The sequence below is a fragment of the Cavia porcellus genome, unplaced genomic scaffold (genome assembly GCF_034190915.1).
Source record: "Cavia porcellus strain 051 isolate PalLab524CR breed Dunkin Hartley unplaced genomic scaffold, mCavPor4.1 scaffold_15, whole genome shotgun sequence".
Classification (NCBI taxonomy): domain Eukaryota; kingdom Metazoa; phylum Chordata; class Mammalia; order Rodentia; family Caviidae; genus Cavia; species Cavia porcellus.
The window spans coordinates 71,079,313-71,099,730 of record NW_026947498.1 but is presented as its reverse complement, the minus strand read 5'-3'; the positions used below and the strand labels follow the sequence as shown (position 1 = coordinate 71,099,730).

Below are 20,418 nucleotides of genomic sequence, written 5' to 3'. Positions count from 1 at the left end.
CATCCTGATCCATTTAGTGCATTGTGAAAGATGTGGGTTGAGGTTTAATCTTTGGCATGTGGAAAGCCAGTTTTCCCGCACTACTTATTAAAGAGGCTGTCTTTCTTCCAGTGAAGATGTTTGGTCCCTTTCTCAAAGATACGGTGGCTGAGTGTGTCTAGAGTTGTTTCTGTATCTTATTGTGTTCCATTGATCCTCAGGTCTGTTTTTTTGGCAGTACCATTTTGTTTTTATCACAGTAGCTTAAGTCTGATGCCCTTTGCCTTGCATTTGTAGTCCAGAATTGCTGTTACTACTTGTATTAGTCAGGCTTTTACTACATAAACAGATATAACACAAGATATACAAATGTACAAAAAACAAGATTGGCTTACAACGGTCAGCCACAGAGTCCCATGAGGAAGCGTGCTGCGGATGTCTGCAAGACAGAGGCTGAAGGATTCTCTCCAAGGTCTGGAGTTCACTGCAGTGTCTTGCCCAAGTCTGCACCAGCAGGCTGATGGGTCTGCGACGGAAGGTTGAAGAGTCCAAAGTAGAAGCCAGAGTCTGCACTGGAAGCCAGGAGATGATGTCCAGGCCAAAGGTGAAGACTAGAACTTCTCCCAAGGATAGAAACTCACCTCTCCTTCCTCCTTCCCTGTTATATTATCCAGGTGATGAGGCACCCTGGGGGGGGGTTCTTCTATACTGTAGGGTGTCTAATTGCTAAAATGATTTAGTTAAGCTTCTAAATGTCTCCAGTTGATACAATCAATCAATCACTACAATATTCTAGATCTCTTCTGGTTCCAAATGAATTTTAGGACTGTTTTCTTTAGTTCTCTGAGTTATGCTATTGGTATTTTTATTGGGATTGCATTAAATCTGTATAACTATTTTGGAAATATGGTTCTTCCTTTCCAAGAGGAAAAGCTATCTTTCCATTTTCTGATATCCTCTTTGATCTCCTTTTTCATATTACTGTAACTTTCAATGTAAAGGTCTTTGGGCTGGGGATTTAGCTCAGCAGCATAAGCGCCTGCCTTGCAAGTGTGTGGTCGTGAGCTCCATCCCTGGTACCGATAAAAAAAAAAAAATACTCTGCAATGTAAAGGTCTTTTCCTTCCGTCATTAGATTGATTCCTAAGTATTTCATTTTTCTTGGTGCTATAGTGAAAAAGGCATGTTTTCCTTAATTTTTTTCGAGTTTGTTGTTTGTATACAGCAATGCTATTGATTTTTTTTTCATTTTCTTTTTTGTCTTTTTCATTTTTATCGGTACCAGGGATCGAACTCACGACTACCTGCTTGCAAGGCAGGTGCTTATGCCGCTAAGCTAAATCCCCAGCCCCAATGCTATTGATTTTTGAGTACCAATTTTGTATTCAGCTATGCTGCCAAATTTGGTTATTAATTTTCAGAATCTTTTGGTGGAATTTTTGGTATCTTTTGTGTAGAATATGTCCTCCACAAAGAATCTCTAAAATCTCTTTCTTTCCTGTGTTTATTCCTTTTATTTCTTTCTCTTGTGTAATTGCCCTGGCTAATGTTTCCTGAACTACATTGAATAGGAGTGGTGACAGTGGATGTCTTAGTTACTTTTTACTCATCGCTGAGACAAAACACCTGATGACCAAAGTTGGGAGGTTTATTTCCTACAGTTTTTGGAGATTTCAGTCCATACTCAGTTGGCTCCAAGGCAGGAAGGCGTGGCGGGGCCCAGTTCATTGTGGCTGCAAACAGTAAGGCAGAAACCAGCAAGAGGGCTAGACACACCTCTTCCTGCCATTACATCACATCCTGGCCCCACCCCGAGGCCAGTGTAGCACTCACACCCCCAATCCAAGCGCTAGACAATGAACCAATCACAAATGCACAATGCAAATGCATGAGGCCTGGGGGCCACCAACATAAGCCATGACAGCATCCTTGTCTTGTTCCTGATTTTAGAGTAAAAGCTTTCAGTTTTTGAACATTTAGTATGATGTTGGCTGTTAGTTTGTCATAGATGACTTTTATCAAGTTAAGATAAAGACCTTCTATTCAAATTTTCTATAAGGTTTTTTATCATGAATGGGTGTCAGACTTCATCAAATGCTTTGTCTATTGAGATGATCATGTGGTTTTTGTCTTGATTTTGTTAATATGGTGTATTACATTTATTGATCTGTGTATGTTGAACCATCTGTGAGATGAATCCCACTTGGTCATGGTGTATGATTTTCTTGCTGACTTGCTGCATTGTCTGCCAGTTTGAGAATTTTTGCATCTGCTCATTAGGGAGACTGGCCTGTGGTTCTCTTTTCTGGTTGGCTCCTTCTCTGCTTTTGGTATCAGGCTAGTGCCTGCTTCCAGGAATGCCTTTGGGAGTTCTGCTTCCCTTTCAATTTCATTAAAGACAGTTTGAGAAGTAGTAGCACTAGATCTGCTCTGAATTTCTTGTAGAATTCTGTAGTGAATCCATCAGGACCTGGGCTATTCTTCGATAGTAGTTTTTAAAATTACTTCAATTTCATTGACTGATATTGTGTTATTTAGAATTTTTATATCTTATTGATTCAGTTTTGGTAATTAATTATGTATTAAGGAATCTATCCATTTCTTCTGTTTTCCATCTTAATATAGTACAGATTCTTGAGTTTTTGGCATATTCTATGTGAAGTATCACATCAGCAAATAATGATAATTTAACTTCTTCCTTTCCTATCCTCTTTCCTTTTCTTTTTCTTATTTAATTGCTCTGGCTATGTTTCCATAACTACACAGAATAGGAGTAGTAATAGTGGACAATCTGATCTTGTTCCTGATTTTATTTATTTGGTATCAGGAACTGAACTCACAACCTTGTGCAGGCCAGACAAGCACTTATGCCCAGAGCTATACCCCCTGCCCTTATTCCTGATTTTAGAGTGAAAAATTTTAGGTCTTGACCATTTAATATGATGTTGCTTGCCTGCTGATTTGTCATAGATAGCTTTTGTCAGATTGTGATAAAGAGCCCATCTATTCCAATTTTCTGTAGAGTTTTTTGTGAATGTGTATTAGGCTTTGTAAAATGTTTTTTCTACTTCTGTTGAGATGTTGATCCCAACTGTTGAACACAGAGTAAGTCATCTAGAACTTGGATCACAAGGGCTAGAGCCCATCTGCGATCCTATCATGATCCTCTAATAGACTTCTCTAGTATTTACTGCCTCACATTAATAAAGAGGTGGAGGGCTCTGAGGATAGCATCATCAATAACTTCCTTTTCCTTGGGGGCCACTCTAGTGACAAACAGGTTGTTGGGTGATAAAAGTCATAAAAGCCCAAATATAGGAGGCTTCACTTTTCATGCTTTTTACAGAAATTATCTATCTGCAAAGTAGCATCATAATTTAAACTGTCATCCTTTACCCAGCTTTCACCATTCCCTGGTTGCAGCTTCTATTGAACCCAAACTGTACTGCAACAGTAGCTAAGTTATTCCTTTTTCGGATTGGCAGTGTCAAATTTTTCCCACTGTCAAAAGATATGACCTAGTGGCAAGGTTTCTGGGCTCTGCAGGGTGTTGCTCAGGATGTTTTCCATGGCTGTCTTGAGGCTTATGGAGAGACAGAACTAGGTCTGGGGTCCTTCAGAGGGTATCTCCTGTAGAAGGGGGCAGACTGAGTTCACAAAACATCCCTGTGATACTTAATACTTCCTAAGCAGATGTCTCTGCTTGAAGTTCTCACGGTGGCACTAAGCCTTAGAACTCTCCATGCCATGGCCCCCTAACTCCTTAGGGGGAAGATGGGGATCTTGAGAAACAGTAGATCAGGGTGGAGCCAGGTCACTAGTTATCTAGGAAGCAATCCCCTCACTCATCCCCTCCAAAGCTTTAATTTAAGGCAGTAGAGGTAGGTATATATACATTTTTAATTTTTATTTGGAACTGGGAATCAAACTCAGGACCTTGTACTTGCTAGGCAGGCGCTTTGCTGCTGAACTATGTCCCTTGCTAAAGAAATAACCTGAATTTTGAAAGGGAGCGATCTAACCCAAGTCCCCCGTTCTCTAAAAATAGACTTTGGCTGTTTGTTGTCTGTAATGGTGAGAAACTGAAAGCCCACACAATTTACTCAGCAGGTTTCATGCCCTCAGCTCACAATTTATGTTCATTCACAAGACCACACACACACACTGGTAGTACATGCATGACTGTCCTATCGGATGGCTTGTACCACTGATGGTACAAATGGATCTAATCACTTTTATTGGTCTTTTTACTAATAAGAGTCTATTAATACTATTAAAAATTGGGGGACTTCCAGGAAGATGGCAGAGCAGTAAGCAGCAGCAGGTCAGCCTTTCCAAGATTCTGACTCTGGACACTGGAATATAACTCCTTGGAGAAGAAAGCAAAGGTGGACCCTGGAAACCAGGAGGGATGTGAGAACTGGAATGCACAGGCAAAGTGAAGACAGACCTCAGTGCAGAAAAAGGAGGGCAACCTGCACTTTCTCCCGGACTCCTGATGCACAGTATGAGACGAGAGGCTTGACTCTACAGACCCAGTGCAGATGGGTGACCCAGGAGGCCTCCCTGGACAAAGGCACCAGTGGACACAGCACTGTGACAGCTGGTAAGTGATTCCAGCCCAAGCACCCACTGGAGAGTGTGTTTGGCCAGACACACCCAGGACTCGAGCAGCCTTGCACTGGCTTCCTTTTAGAACCCTGTGACTGGGTGAGGCACAACCACAGGAGACATCCAGGGCCAGGGAGCCGAGCTCAGTGGGAGCTACCCAGTGTTACTGGCTGAACGGTTCAGGCCCCTGCCCTACAACAGAGGCCGGGATCAGCCTGAACCTCCGCAGAGCTGGAAGCCCCAGAATCAGCACTCTGCTGTATGTATTCCCACTGCAAGTTTGCTGGATGGATCAAGACTGTCTCCTTGGCCTGCCAGTGACAGTACAGAAATGCCCTAAATTGGGTATTACCCACAAACAATAGACCCCAAAATACAACCACAGCCTTGACATTACTCAAAAAACAAAACCAAAAAAAATTTATTTCATGTGTGAAGTTTTTACTTTTTTATGTAGCTCTTTTTCCTTTCTTCCCCTTCTGTCTTATCAGTGTCCCAAAACTTACATAATCTTTTGTCCTTCAGGCTTGCTTCTAATCTTTATTTCTTTTATCCTCTTGTCCCGTTACAATTTTTTCCTCTGTGCATCAAATTGCTCTAGTCAGGATATTTAATGCACATAATTTTGTGATTTTAGATTTTTCTGTACTATAGCTGTAAATCCTATACCTGTGGTTCAAAGGTGCAAATTAACAGAACAGTTTGTCATTTTCTAGACTATGTTTGACATTATTCAGATTCTCATCCCTTATAAATTGAACAGGCAGGTTCTTGGGACAGACTCAAAAGCCAAAAGCCAGCTACACCTAGAAGACATCTCTGAAAAGCAGTCATTTTAGGGCTAGGCATAATGGTCCTGTAATCCCAGCACATGTGAGACTAAGACAGGAGGATCACTGTGAGCTTGCAGCCCATATGGATTACACAGTGAGTTCAAGGTCAGCCTGAATGACCCAGCAAGACCTTGTCTCAAAAATCGAACAAACAAACAAAAAGTTGCCATTTCCTAAGGAGGTCTTGATACTAATAATAAAGCTATCTACCATAAGCAATTTACAAGCATCAATGCAAAAAACAAATTGTGAGCTAAAAAAAATAAAGGTGCTTATGAAAGTGATGGAAACCATGAAAGCCCAACTGGATTCCATAAAACAGATTAAAACATATATCCAGATTAAAGCAGCAGAATCAATGACTTTGCGGACAATATCAAATCTGGAAGACAGGTTTGAGCTTAGTGATCATCAAATAAAACACTTCTTAAAAATAGCAAGGGATCATGAAAAACCAACCCAACAGCTGCCAGATGAAGCAAAAACTAACACAAGGTTGATAGGAATCAGTAAAGAAGTAGAAGACAAGAGTAGATACATTAAAAAACAAAACAAAAAAACCCTATTCACAGAAGTAATGGCAGAAAACTTGCCAAGCATGGAAGAATCAGACATACATATAAGTGAGGCATAGAGAACTCCAATTAGCCATGATCAGGAAGAAACAAAAAACACAAAGGCGTATTCCAGATTCCAGAACGTCAGCCAGAGAACTAAGTATTAAAACCTTTTTTACAACAGGTTTGCTGCAAGAGCACGTGTAGTGAAAAACACCACTAAATCAAAGCCAACGTGGGAAAGGAAGACATTAACATTGTCATTGAAAGGGGGGATTCTGGCTTCCACCTTACATGAGGAATCTAGAGTGTTTTTTGCTAAGTGAAGCAGAAATGTCTCTATACAAAATTAGAAATAAGCTCCTTATTTTAAACCAGGTTTTGTTGGAGAATAGCACTAGAAGCAAATAGAGCTTTATGAATTCTTCAGATTACTTAGGAACCTTGCACACTGTTGAAGAGTTGGGATTTTCCCTTGTAGCTGCTTGGCTTTTGTAGTTGTCTTTTTGAGATGTGTGGTTTGAAGGAATTTGAGTTTGATCCAAATCAAATCGGCCTTTTTAATGGACATCAATAGGCCTGAGTTGGACAAACAACTAGCATTTGTAAGGAATTGAATCTGTTACTTGTGGACTCATGCAGAACCTGGACAGATGCCTGGCCTTTCCTTGGTCTCAAGTGTCCACTGCTGGAAGTTCTGCACTCCCCGCACTCACCACAGAGGCAGGAAAAATGAAAGGAACTGTGGGTCAGTAATTGTGTGGCAAGTGTCCTAAAGTTGCTAACATGACTAGCGGCTACACTTGGTTTGTCTAGCCTTCAATCCTAGGGAGACAAAACCCCAGGCAGTTCATTTCTGCGACCTGAAGGACTTGAATATTAACAAGTGGCATTCCCTCACTGTTACCTTTAGTGGGATACAGCTATGCTCCTGCAGGAGTCTGCATCCTCTGGGTGTATTTTTCAAGCAGGAGGGGCAGTGTTGTAACCGAGGGAAAAGGCTACAGGGAAATTTATGTTCCTTAAGATGTAGAAACCATTTTCTGTACAAGGAATCACTCGGGACCTTGTGCTTCCCAGGCAGGCCCTGAGCTATATCCTGACCCCAAGAAATTCAGTGATTGGATAAATTATCAAACTGCTAAACAGTGTGACAAACACATTTGCACCGCATTGCTCCAGCAATGCTGTCTTCTGGGAAGGTTGATAAAATTGCTAAGGTAAGTGGGCTGCAGTGGCCAAAATGGTTAAGCACTGTCTTAAAGACCCTTTTGTATCTCCTAACTCCCAAGTCTACTCTGAGTACATACTAGGTTTCAGGCACTGGACCATGGCACATCTTCACCAGGTAACGGAAAGCTGACTTACTTTTCATGATCTTCAACCCAAAAACTGGGTCTCCTAGAAATGAAACTGACAACTGCACTTGAACCCTGCTGGAGGGCCTTCAACTCCTCGGTCTACACAGTAGCCCAAGTTCAGGGCCTCAAGCTAAGTCTGCATCTTACAATTTAAGGGGGCTCCCCCAGACCCTATGAACCATACCATGTGTTGGAGACCACAGCAGAGCGGACTAGGTAAGTTTCTCCAGAAGTGGATGTCTTAGATGTGGATAGCTCTTCCCAACACATCAGAGCAAGACTCCCCACCACAGTGAGAACTTTCCACCTTTTAATTTTTTTAGATCTTGTTGCCTCAGCCTCCCAGAGTTCTGCGATTACAGACTGGTGGCAACACTCGGCACTTGTAAGAGATAAACAGCTGTTAGACATGATCTGAACAATATATCAGACAAAGTAAAGGACACACATTTAAAACTGTCTCACCACCATTAAAAGAACAAGCTGGGTGTGGTGGCACACATCTATAATCTCAGCACTCTGGGAGTCCAAGGCCGGAGGATCACAAGTTTGAATCCAGCCTGGGCCACTTAGTGAGACTCTGTATCAAAAATAGAAAAGAGGCCTGGGGACATAGCTCAGTGCAAACAGCCAGGGTTTAGTCCCCAGTACCTCATTCGCAGAGTAAGTACATTTAGCTCCAGCTACAGATGGGGTCTTCCATAGCTGTGCCTAACAAATACCAGACTAAACAAAAAAATGAGCTTAAACATATGCTTTAAAAGCTCATCTCAAGCCAGCGATTTGCAGAAGCCACGTATCTTCAATGTCTTCACATAATCGTATCTGAGGCACTCAAACGGCAAGTCTACTCAAATATGCTTCCCAAGCGGCTTTTCTGTATATCTCTGCTGCTTCCAGGCGATTAGGTGCAGAAAGTATGCCTCGCCCCACAATGATGATGTCAGAACCTCGTCTGCCAATGACTTCTTGGGGACTGTTGTATTGTTGGCCAAGATGATCTCCTGCAGAAAAGCAAGTCATTTAAAACACAAAACCCAAGCTTCCTGGAACACAACTCCTTTATAATATCTAACCAGCTTTCAATAAAAATATGCGCCTGCTTTTTTTCCTTTTGCACAGCAAGAGGGCAACGCAGGAGGTGATAAGACTCCCTGGGTCAGCCAGAGCCTCCACGGTAAAGATGCCAAGCCACTCCTTCCCAGTTTCGGTAAATACAGAGCATTTAGAGTTCAACAGTAGCAAAAAGCAGATAAATGTCCTATGTGGCCAAGAAAGGTTCAATAACAAAAAAATACAGTAATATTGGCCTCACTTTTGAAGGAAATGCTACTATTCCTCTTCATCACTGTGCTATCTAATTGGGAGAGGCCCCCAAAGGCATCCAACCTGACCACCTCCACCCAGGTGACCCCTTTTGGGTCCCTCTACCCCTAAAGGCAAATGCTTGTAGACCCTGGACAAACACTAAGCCTTGAACGGTGGGTGCTTCTTTACTAAATCCTGCTGTGGTAGAAACATTCTGATAGATAGCTTACGACGTTTTACACAACCCTCAAATGCAAGGTCTTAACTGGACTAGCTACTCTGACTGTGGGCCTGTAAGTAACACTGCCAGCTAGAAGCACTCACCCAGTGCCAAGACTGAGTTACTCTAGATGCTTCATAATCTGGACATCTCCACATCCTAACACCTACCAATACCTACCAGGACCATCCTGTACCTACGAACCTGTTCTCTCTTTACAGATTGGGGAAATAAGGGTAAAGGCAGTTTGTCTGAAGACACATGCTTACCAAAGCGTAGGTCCAGAAACCCAAATCCATCTGACTCAAAACACTTAGCACAAGCACGAAGTTTAACAAAGCAACAAGGGTTGGGGATGTAGCCCAGTGGCAGAGCTTGCCTGGCATAAGCAAGACCCTAGAATTGAGACCCAGTACCATAAGTAAGAAAAAAAAAAAAAAAAAAACCAAGCTGTCGAGTATTATGATCTTGGGCAGGCAGATCATGCTGCTCAGGTCTATTCTGAAATGCGTGAAATCTGAGATGGGAAAAGCACAGGAAATCCAGTTTTCTTTCAATCTATTTGAATTCTTATTAGCCTGTTTTCTTCATTACTGTTCTGCAATATTTAAAGTACTTAAAAACATAGGGCAGTTCCTTTTTCATAAGTGTGGTTATATTACCTACAGAAACAGGTGTTTCCTACATAAGGAATACCAACTAGTTCTAGTAGTTAGTTTCCAATTTTCCCACTCTCCAGCACTAACCCTTGATCTGGCCCTCTGAAACAGTGTCCACGCCTTCAATATCTGTAAAGACAGAGGCGCTACAGAGAAAGCGCTCATCTTCAAGTAGCTGCTGTCTAGTAGAGTATGCCAGGAAAATCCACACACACAAAAACACCTACAAGGATGGTTCCCTGTTTGCAAACAACTGCACATGCATAAGAAGAGGTTTAAACATATTATGGCCTAATCGCTCATGGCGGTGGAAGGAACACAGTGACTCTCGATGTGCAAATGTTAAGCGTGCTGCTTATGCACAAATCACTCCGCAAGCATGGCTGCGCATTATACCAGTTATGTGGTTTCTAGTCCAGGCGGCTAGACTGGAGATGGTGCCACAGAGAGGCAGGGATGACTTTAATCTAGCCTTCTCCTTTCCCTTAATACTTTTAAAGCTATCATTTGATAGCTTTAAAGTCATGAGTTTGATCCCTGGTACCAATAAAAAGGAAAAAGACAAAAAAAAAAAAAAAAAGAAGAATAACGTCACTTCAAGGTAAGCCTCTTCTCAGCCAAGACCACTGCCGCCCTGAGTCATAACATAATCCCCGCCTCAATCAATGCTGAGGTTCCTCCTGCCACGTAAACCACTGGTCATACCAGACCCCTGCTGCTTGCTAGTTCTCTCTCCCCATGCACTGAAACTCTTGGCAGGAGACTGGAGGTTCACTACAGGGCTCCCCGATAGGGAGTTATGTTTTCTGTATATCATTAAGACCTCTGAATAGACTTACCTCCTGCTTCTAGTTGAACTCCTGGTGTCAAGTGAAGAAATTCTGGTTTCATGCTTACTCGGGACCCAGAAATAAAACCAATCACAAATTCACAATGGTGCTCAGCCATTCTAACCTAAATGGAATATAACAGGCCATATTACAAGAAAACAGTTAATCATGTGGAATAATTCTATGAAAGTAAAAAAATTTGCTCTATTCATTTAAAGCTTGTTATTGGAAATGGGTCACCTTTAGGATGATGAAAAATGTTTGCTGCATGGAGAGCCTAACATGACCCTTTCCCCAAGGAACCATACATGAAAAATTCTTACACTATATGCATTAAAATCAAGACGCTGCACACCACCTTGTAATAATAGTCAGTGACGCACCTACTTCCAAAGACACGAGTTGTGTAAAGGAGCTTTCAAGAGGCAAATGGGAACCTCGCACGCCCACCCTGTTCTTTCCTCTTCAGCATTTGTTACTGCCCGTCTCTCCATTTCTGCACTATCACCTCACAGGCTCAGCAGTAGTGCCCTGGGACTGCACTGTTCTCTCCTGCACAGCTTCAGCAGGCCAGACCCACGCTCCAGCACACTGGGGGACTCACAGTGATGCCAGGTCCCTCCGCTGTTTTATTTATGGCCTATTCAGCTGGGGTTGGAACCTGATCCTAGGACCATTTAAATACTTAACAACTCCATGTACAGTCTTTGCAATACTATGGAAAAATAAAAATTTCCATGGAAATGTTTTAAAGTGATCACTATGATTCCCTAAAATACCTGTAAAGGTGGCTTATCCTCAGCTCTATCCAAGTACAAAACTCACTTGAAAATGTGAAGAGGGACTTTTAACTAGGTAATCGTCCATCTCTTTTTCTATTTTGGTGTGCAGGGGTTGGGATGGGATGGGTTGGATGGTGTCCCAGGTCTTTAAAGAGATGCAAATTATTACTAAGATTCCATCTCACTCCAGACAGAATGGCAATCAGAAAGAAATAAAAAAATAACAAATGTTGTGGCTGGGATGAAAAAGGAATATTGGCAAGAATATAATCTAGTACAACTATTATGGAAATCAGTATGGAATTTCTTAAAACATTAAAACTGGAAATTCCATAAGACCCAGCTATTCCGCTTCTAGGTATCTCTCCCAAAGACATCATACCATAGTGACACATGCATACCAGTGTTTATAACAGCTAAAGCCTGAAAACAGCCTGTATACTGATCAATAGGAGACTAGATAAAGACAATGCAGTATCTCTAGACCACTTGGCTATAAAGGATACATTTGAGACACTTTTATGGATGCAGCCGGGAAATGTTGAGTGAAAGCACGCACACACCCTGGAATACCATAAAGCATCTCTCATTTGGGCAAGGCAACATACAAACAAGTGAGAAATAAAGAAGGTACAGGAAGAGACGAGGGAATGGCTCGCTAGTAGATGGAAAGCGGTCCGGGGGACTAGGGGGAGCGGATGGGGAAACAGGTAGAGCAGATACGCCAGCTCAGGATCCTTTAACCCCAATGAGCGCGGATGTTACAAGCTTTAAGTAGGAACTAAAAATATCAACCAGAAAGACACAGGGAAAGGAAGATCAGGGAGGGAAGCAGGAAGGGATTAAAAGAAAAGAAACAAGCTCTGTTGATATACAGGTACCAACTCCCCAAAATTATAAAATGCATATATTGTAAACACGTATTTTAAAAAAAGAACCTCTAATACTTGAAGAAACCACACAGCCAGACTCCTTAGCTTCTCCCACACAATACTGATCAATACCGAAGACAGAATAAGGGATGCAGAACGCACAAGCTGGAGGTCTGTGAAGCTTCTCATTTTCACTTTCACCTCAGAGTGAGATGAAAAAGACATCTCAAAAGCAGCTAAAAGTCGCATCTTACTGTCTTCTGTTTCTGAGTGAACTCAAATCACGTAAGTGTCCACTACAGGATACAGAAAGCTGTTAACTATCAAATACGCCTGTTTAGTCAGCATTTACATGCTGTCACCAAACAGCAGATGAATTTGAGAAGTGGACGTGGCAGAGGCTGCAGATTCCAGAGAGAGAGGTTTTCTTGCCCTTTGGCATTTGGTATGACAGGTCTGGCCACCCTGTACCCCAGTCCTGAGACTTACCGCAGCATTCGTGTAGTCCCCAGTGGCCAGGGAGCCAGCAGAGCTCATTTCTGCAATGAGCAGGCAGCCCCGGTGCAGAGGCAAGCCCACCTCCTGCAGGCCCTTCACCACTCCTGAGCCCGGAACCACGTGGGCATTTACGATATCTGCCCAGGATGCTATTTTAAAGACACCACCTAAGAAAGACAGAACAAGTATTTGTTGATTCTCAAACAAAGCCCTCCATCCTTTTGCCCAATCACAACCTACAAAAGCAATAACCCTCTACTAACATGTCAATTAAGGAGTGTAACACTTCAAAAGCTTTCATGGCATCAGTGAGCCTGCAGTTCATCTGTAGAATTTATCTGTCCACCTAGTAGCTCAGTGAGAAATCACAGAAAAAAATGCTTCAGATTCTATACTTGAGGATCATCAACACTAAAGGCACTGATTTATTCTGCAGCTAGAGCCTTGAAACCATTAAGTAGGGTCATGCCATTTGGAAACGGACTCCTGTGAAGATGGCATCTAGTGAGGGCAAGGACAGCGACGGCCTGACACTCCTCTCGAAGATGAGCGACTTTGACTCTCCAGGGCTCTCTCAGCATCTTTACTCTCTTGATGTTTCTATGTTTCCTTAGTTATTCTAATTCTAGTAGGCAAGTACATACATAATGTTACCTATTTTAAGTATTTGTTTTGTTTTTGAGATGGGGTCTACATAGTGCAGGCTAGCGCTTATGTAGCCCAACATAGCCTTGAAATCACAGTGATCCTCCTGCCTCTGCCTCCTGAAGTGCTGGATCACAGGCATGTGCCATTACGTCCACCCTGTATATATAATTTTAAAAGTCAACAGTAAAAATCTGAACTACACATAAACCTGAAGGAAGATTGTGCAACTCTTACTTCAGTCAATGAACTCAGCTGAGCCATGTGACAGGGGTGACACACATTCCAGCAATGAAGACAGTCACTGATGGACAATTACACTCTAGAGACACTCTGGGAACTGTACGTGCAGTCCTTTAAGGAAAATTAAGCTGCCCAAAGATGCTTACAACAGGATTAAATAATATGACTAAAAACACTTGTCACTGGGTTAACTGAAAAAAGCATTAAATATGCACAGTATCATGACGGCAGAAATTTTTAAGAATGGGTAGCAGAACCAAATATTTTCCCCAACCAACACATCTATTATTTTTGAGACCCCAAAACAACTTAAAAACAATTATAAAACTACTTTTTAAAAAAGGAAGTGTAACAATAGGTCTTTTTTGTGTTGCAAATATATTTTATGCTATTTTTTCACTGTTTTCCTAATTTTCTGCCAGGAACAACATACGTCATTTCTACTCAAAACGTAGGCACCCTTCTGGCATCAGGACACTCACTTTCTCAGGCAGAATTACCACTGCAGCATCTTCATTCAAAACACTTAAATACAGTTAATGTAGCCACCTTGCATTTGTGAAAGCACGCCTATGATCCAGACCAGCAAGTAAAGGTTTTCTAGAGCTAAGCCACAGAGACTGGTTAGGAAATGTGCCGACCTGAGAAAGAAGTCAACAAAGAAGAAGGCGGGGCTGAGAGAGGGACAGAAAGCCATTTCAGAAGACATCACTTGAGCGCTTGGATCCAGAGACACTTGACGCCCTGCTCTATGGCTAGACTTCCAGTTATGGGAACCAACATGATTCTTTTCCTCCTCCAGCCAGTGTAAACTGGATTTCTGCAGATTCCCACACAATGCATTTACTTACCCTCATACTGCTTTTTTACTGTGCTTCCTATATCTGCAAATTTTCGGTCTTCAAATATTAAGAACTCATGCTGTCTCGCCAGGGCGGTCAGCTCCTTCATCACATCCAGAGTGAAGTCATCCAAAATATCCACGTGTGTTTTCAGCACGCAGATGCTGGGCCCCAAGGTGTCTGCCAGCTGCACCAGCTCTCTGGCCTCTGAAACATCAGCAGACAGACACAGGTTGGTCTTCTTCTTCTGCATAAGCCTCAGCAGCTTTGATGCCACTGGGTGGATGCCCGGCAGCTCTGCCCGAGCAGCGAAGCTGAGCTCCTCTGGTGCTTTGCTCATACGGAGGAGAGAGCCATTCTGTTGAGTAGCTGTAAACACATTCTCCCGAATGAACTGCTTCACTCTCTTGACCACCTCGGGATTGATTTTTTGCTGCTGCTCGAGAATCTCCAGCATTTGGGACAATGTACACACCGCGTGGAGACGGATCCCATGGGCCTGTAGCTTGTCTCTGCCGCCCTGCTCCCGGTCCAGCAGCACTACAGCATCAGTGACCTTCAGACCCGCCTTCTGCAGAACTTCAACAGTGTCCAAAACACTACCTCCACTAGTGACCACATCTTCAATGACTAAACAGGTTTCTCCTGGATTAAGAGCTCCTTCTACAAGACATTTAGTACCTAAAAAAGAAAAAGGTTATTAAGTCCAACTTTAAACCAGGTGGGGTGGCGCATGCCTGCAATCCAGTATTCAGTAGGCTGAGGCAGGAGGATCAGTGTGACTTCAAGGCGAGCCTGGGCTACATAGTGAGACCATTTCAAAAAACCACCAAAACCCCCTCAACTTTAAATGCACTGAACTCAACATATACCTTACAGTATAAAGTTGGTATGTACTTAAGATGATCTATAAGTAAATCTTATTTTCTGATTTTCTTTGTTTTTCATGACTCTTGAAAGTGCCATGACTGTTCTGTTCAATGCCTCCATATCCCAAAGTTGCCAGTTATGTACAGAATATATTAAAACTAGCAAATTGTCTTACAGTATAAATTAGTACTTCTTAGAGTGTTTAGGATTAAATTTCCAAACACTGGGTTTCTTAAAGCAAAAATCACCTAGATTTAGTAGTTACAAAGTACAGAATAACCTGGGATCATTTATGAAATTACTCTTTTTTCCATCCACAAACTATTGTAAGTTCATTATATATTCAACTGAACAACTGATTTCCAAAAATATACGGTAATACCTCAGTTCATGAATGCTTCTGTTTGCAAACAATTTGGTTTGCAAAAAAAGTGGCAAAATTCTGCTCCCATTTGCAAACTCTGCATTGGGTGACAGACAAGAAAGACCACAGCCGTCTTCCCCACACAAACCCAAATGCAGCATGCTCCCCAAAATTGTAAACCAAACTAAGTTCATAAATGGAGGCACCACTGTAAATTTAAGCAAGGCAGAGTAGTGCATAGCTGTAACCCAGTACTTGGGAGGCGGAGACAGGAGGATTATCAGAAATTGCCGGCCAGCCTACAATAGTCAGTTCAAGCTGAGCCTGAATTATAAAGCGAAGCCCTGTCTCAGGAGCAAACTAAAGGACTTCAGGGAATGTTGAGCAACAACTCCGCCTCTGAGACTCAGAATCCAGAGACTGGAAAATAACATTGTGGGGTGGGGAACTGATCCACAGGAATCAGGAAGAATCCGACAGGAGAATTAAAACCTACAGAGGAATTGCAGAGGCAGACACAGCAGCAGGGCACGAAGGGACAATCTGCACTTTCTCCCCTTCCTCCACTTGTGGCTCTTGGGAAAGGGAGAACAAATCTACAGGTACCAAGCAAAAGCTGGTGGACTCCAGGGAGAAAGGCGGTGTTGGAATGAACAATCAAGTGCCTTGAGCTTCAGGGAGTCAGGGAGAGAGCAGGACTCTGCCCCCACGAGTCCTTACAGGCAACAGCCGGTGACTCCACTCCAAGTGCCTGCCACACCCCCTGGGAAGAGCTTGGCTGGGGGACCTTCTGGGGCGGGGCTGGCTGAGCCTGGGACCCAGCAGCTGAGGGACAGTGTCACAGCTCATTTCGTTGCCCCAGCAACCAGGTGAGAAAGAGCCACAGGAGACAGGCAGGCGGAAGTGAGGGTCAGGCTGGAAAGGCAGCCCTGCAGGGTTGGAGCTACAGGACACAGGCTCTGCTCTCCTGGCCAGAGGCCAGGCTCAGCCCGAGTTGCTCTGGATCTGGAAGTCCAGGCACTGCACCCTCACCCTCATCTGTCTGCTGGCTGGATCTGGCGTCTGACTGCCTTCTTTATCTGCAGGGTGAGCCAGGGACACATCCTGACTTGGACACTGCCCCCAAATTGCACACAACCCACCCAAAAACCACACATTCAAAACCAGGGAGGAATTTCTTTTTTGTGTGTTTCTGCTTTATGTTCTTTTTAGCTTTATGGTTTTTTTCCTTCCCCCTTTCTTCTTCACCAGTTTACTGGGGCTCAGGGAGTTTTCTTTTGTCCTTCCATACTTCTTACATCTTTATTTTTTTTTCTCTTTATTTTTTGCTTCTCCTTCCTTTTAATTTTTTTTACTCTTATTTTTACTCCCCAGGTAATTTCTTTTTTCTTCCTCTTTTTATTTTACCTTCTATTGCTCATCAGTTTTTTCCTTGTAACTTTAACTCTATAAATATCCTTCCCCAGTTTGGGCTACATAATGCATTTAAATGCTGCCTGAATACACAGCAAGACCCTGTGTTAAAAACAAATAAACAAAAACCATACACCTTCCCCAGCTACTCAAAGATATCTCAAAAGCAAAGAAAGACCATGAAAAGTGGGCAATAGCTTCAAGATGATGCAGCAAAGACAACAGTAATATCCCACAAGGAGTGTGATCATTATGTACCACAAACATGTACCACCAAACCAAACCAAACCAAACAAAAACCCCAACAACAACAAAAAAAGCAAGAACCCTGGAAGAAATTTCGAAAATATTACATCTATCTATCTATATTCATATATAAAGGAAATATTCTACAACCCGAACTATTACCACAATCATGAATTATATAACGCATTGTGACTACATTCTCTATCCTCAAACTCTACTAGAGAATATTGTCAGATAATGTATAAAATGTAAGTAACTCAGGCTACAAACTTGAAAAATAAAATTTGTTTCTGCATTTTCCACTACAATTTCTCTTACTTTGAAACAAAATGGATGGCATTTTGCCCACCTTTCCCATTTCTTTGAACTCCTTTGTTCCCCTTGAAGAATTTAACTGAATTGACTTAGATTAAAATGCAAGACTAACAAAATACAACACTGAGAGTGCCGCATAACTTTCATTCTATAAACAACACGTAAGGAAATGGAAATACTTTCCCTAGCAAAGTGCGGTGATGTACACATAGTCTTTATGGGCAAGAAAGGATTCATGTAATTTTTCTTTTGTAGCTCAGAAAATTTAACATTGTACCTTTAAGCAGCAATTTAAGCAGCAAAAACTCACCCGAACATTTTGTTTTCTTTTCTTTAGAACCGCAGTCTCAACCAAAAGTATACAGTGTGCTGAACACCCACAAATACAGAACCTCATCCCTTAACTCCGGATCAGTCTTGTTTCATCTACACCCTCATTCATCCCTCTCCTTTTATAAGCAAACCCCAAGCATCCTGTAATTTACCATAAAAACATTTTAGAGCATGTTTGTAAAAGTCTCTTTTAAAGTTATACCAGCATAAAAAACATTCCTTAATGTCATTCATAAATATGAAGTCCATTCCAGCATTTTTACGTTTTTAGATTAAGAAAACTCACCCAATAAGCTACTGTCACAGACTCATAAAAAGACCTTTATGAGGTGTTTAGGCACCTTCCTGAGAGTACTCTGATTCACACACTGCTCTCGGCAAAGTTTAAATGAACATACTGGGAAAGAATGTGTTCTCACGGCTTGTGCTCCTGAAGGGCCACTAAAAATGCCAGGGTTTCACAGATAGGATGCACAAAAAACCACTTCTTTACTTGCTTGCCTAATCGTATACAAAGCATTTTAGCCCCAGACCCCTAAAGAAAAATGATTTATGTGAACAACAAATCCCATAGGTGTTAACAATTTAAAGAACCTATGACATTTACTAATATGACTAGTAAAACATCAGTGCACAAAGAAAATACATAGATTACATATTAACAGAATGCTTATGCTACTCTTACCATAGTTCTTTGTTTCCTTCCTTCTCATAAGCATTGGGATTTGATGTGTTGAGCAGATAACGGTAGCCAATGGCAAAGCTGTGTAAGGTACTCCACATACAGTGTCAAAACTGATCCCTGCATTTTGGGCAGTTTGGAATAAAATATCTGCAACCTGTAAGAGAAGGAACACATAAACTACCTATTATCAACTGATGACTCCCTCCACCCCCGGTACTGGTGATTGAACTCAGGACTTGTGCCACTGAGTTAAATCCCCAGTCCCCCAACTGATGACTTCTTAAACTTACTTTTCACTAGTAAATCCTTAGTTCACTTTCTCTACATAAAGCAAATATACTATAGCAAGATTCTGGGTGGTAAGTTTCCAGTGCAGCCATCTCAACTAGCACTTTAATTCTGTTTACATGTGTCCATGGTTGGTGACCAACAGAAACCCTTAAGGGTGTGGAGGGAACTTACATATTTTTCCTCTTTTGTTTTTGGACGATTCCAGCCCCCCACCCTTTTTTGCGGTACCAGGGATTGAACTCACTACCTAGCGCTTACCAGGCAAGCACTTATGCCGCTGAGCTAAATCCCCAGCCTGTTTCCAGTCCTTTTTGAGACAAGGTTTTGCTAACTGTTCAGGCTGCCCTCAAACCTGTAGGTCACATGCTTCGGGCCTCCTGCTGTAGTTGAGACTCCAGGCATGCACCACCATGCCCGGCCAACATTTACTTCTTCCATAAAACTTTCTGTCCATCTGGGATAATTCTTTCCAAACTACCTGTTCATCTAAGATATGAAAATGTTTTACATTTATAGTGTCCAATATGGTAGCCACTAATGACTTTGAATTTAAGAATTCATAATGTTGTCTGTAATTCAGCACTCTGAGGTAAAAGGATCACAAATTCCGGTCCAACCCGAGCAATTTAGGTAGATCCTGCCAAAACAAAAAGCTATGTGTGTGTATGTGGAGGGGGTGTAGCCCAATGAAAAGGCTCTGGGTTCAGTCCCCAAAACCCCTCAAAACCCAAGAAACCATAATGTTTAATATTCACACGTTGCTAAGAGCTACTCTTCTGAACAGCACTTTTTTTTTTTTTTTTTTTGGTCTTTTTGAGACAAGGTCTCGCAATGCAGTTCAGGCTGGCCGTGAGCTCACTTTTGTAGCCCAGGCTGGTCTCGAACCTGATCCTCCTGCCTCAGCCTCCCGAGTGCTGGGGTTACAGGCATGAGCCACCACGCCCGACTCTGAACGGCACATTTAAACCTACTCAAAGACTGGTTTGCAGTTTTGGCTTGCAGCTTGTTAGAAATGCCCAATCTCTTGGTAGGCATGGTGGCGCAAGCCTGTAATCCCAGCCCTTAGGCTGAGTCAGGACGATCGCTGCGGTTAAGTCAGGATGGGCTGCAGTGAGTTAAAGTCTAGCTTGCACTACTGTGGGACCCTGTCTCAACAAACAAACAAACATAATTACACAGAGTTCTTTACCTAAACTGGTCTCCCAACTCCTGCAAAGCACGTGGTCACCATCCCCCAAAACCCAACAATCTCTGCCCTCTGCTTCTCAAGCCTACTCCCCAAACCAACATTAGGATGGTTTGGCCGCACGCTTTTTCTGCCTTCGCCCGCAACCCAACGCCTGCTACCTCCCCTCCATCTGCGGGTCCCTTTCCCGCCACCCCCGGCTGTCCTTCCCCTTCGCGAAGGGACCTGACTCAGAAGACGCGGTCGAGATATGACGCCCCGCAGATCGATGTAGACAGGGGAGGTGAGCCCGCTCTTCAGCACGAAGTCCCCAAACTTCAAAGCCTGCACGTCGTAGAGGGATGCCACCAACGGTCCCAAAGTAGCGCCCGCGGCCGCCATGCCCGAGTGCTCGCAGCCAGGCAGCAGCGTGTCCGCCGGCGGTCTCGTGACGTCACCTGGAAGCCCCGCCCTTTCCGCCACCCTTTCCGGCCCG

The 20,418-nt window shown here is 42.8% G+C and overlaps 1 protein-coding gene across 1 annotated transcript; it reads right to left on the bottom strand.

Moving 5' to 3' along the window:
• Positions 1-7,637: 7,637 nt before the first annotated feature.
• On the bottom strand, positions 7,638-20,385 carry Umps (uridine monophosphate synthetase). The gene is made up of 6 exons (XM_003464114.5): positions 20,169-20,385; positions 18,467-18,620; positions 14,250-14,921; positions 12,502-12,677; positions 10,368-10,482; positions 7,638-8,345 (listed from the first exon to the last, which is right to left on the bottom strand). Exons 1-6 carry the CDS (start codon positions 20,322-20,324, stop codon positions 8,176-8,178), a joined length of 1,443 nt encoding a protein of 480 aa, XP_003464162.1. The 5' UTR covers positions 20,325-20,385; the 3' UTR covers positions 7,638-8,175.
• Positions 20,386-20,418: the final 33 nt, after the last annotated feature.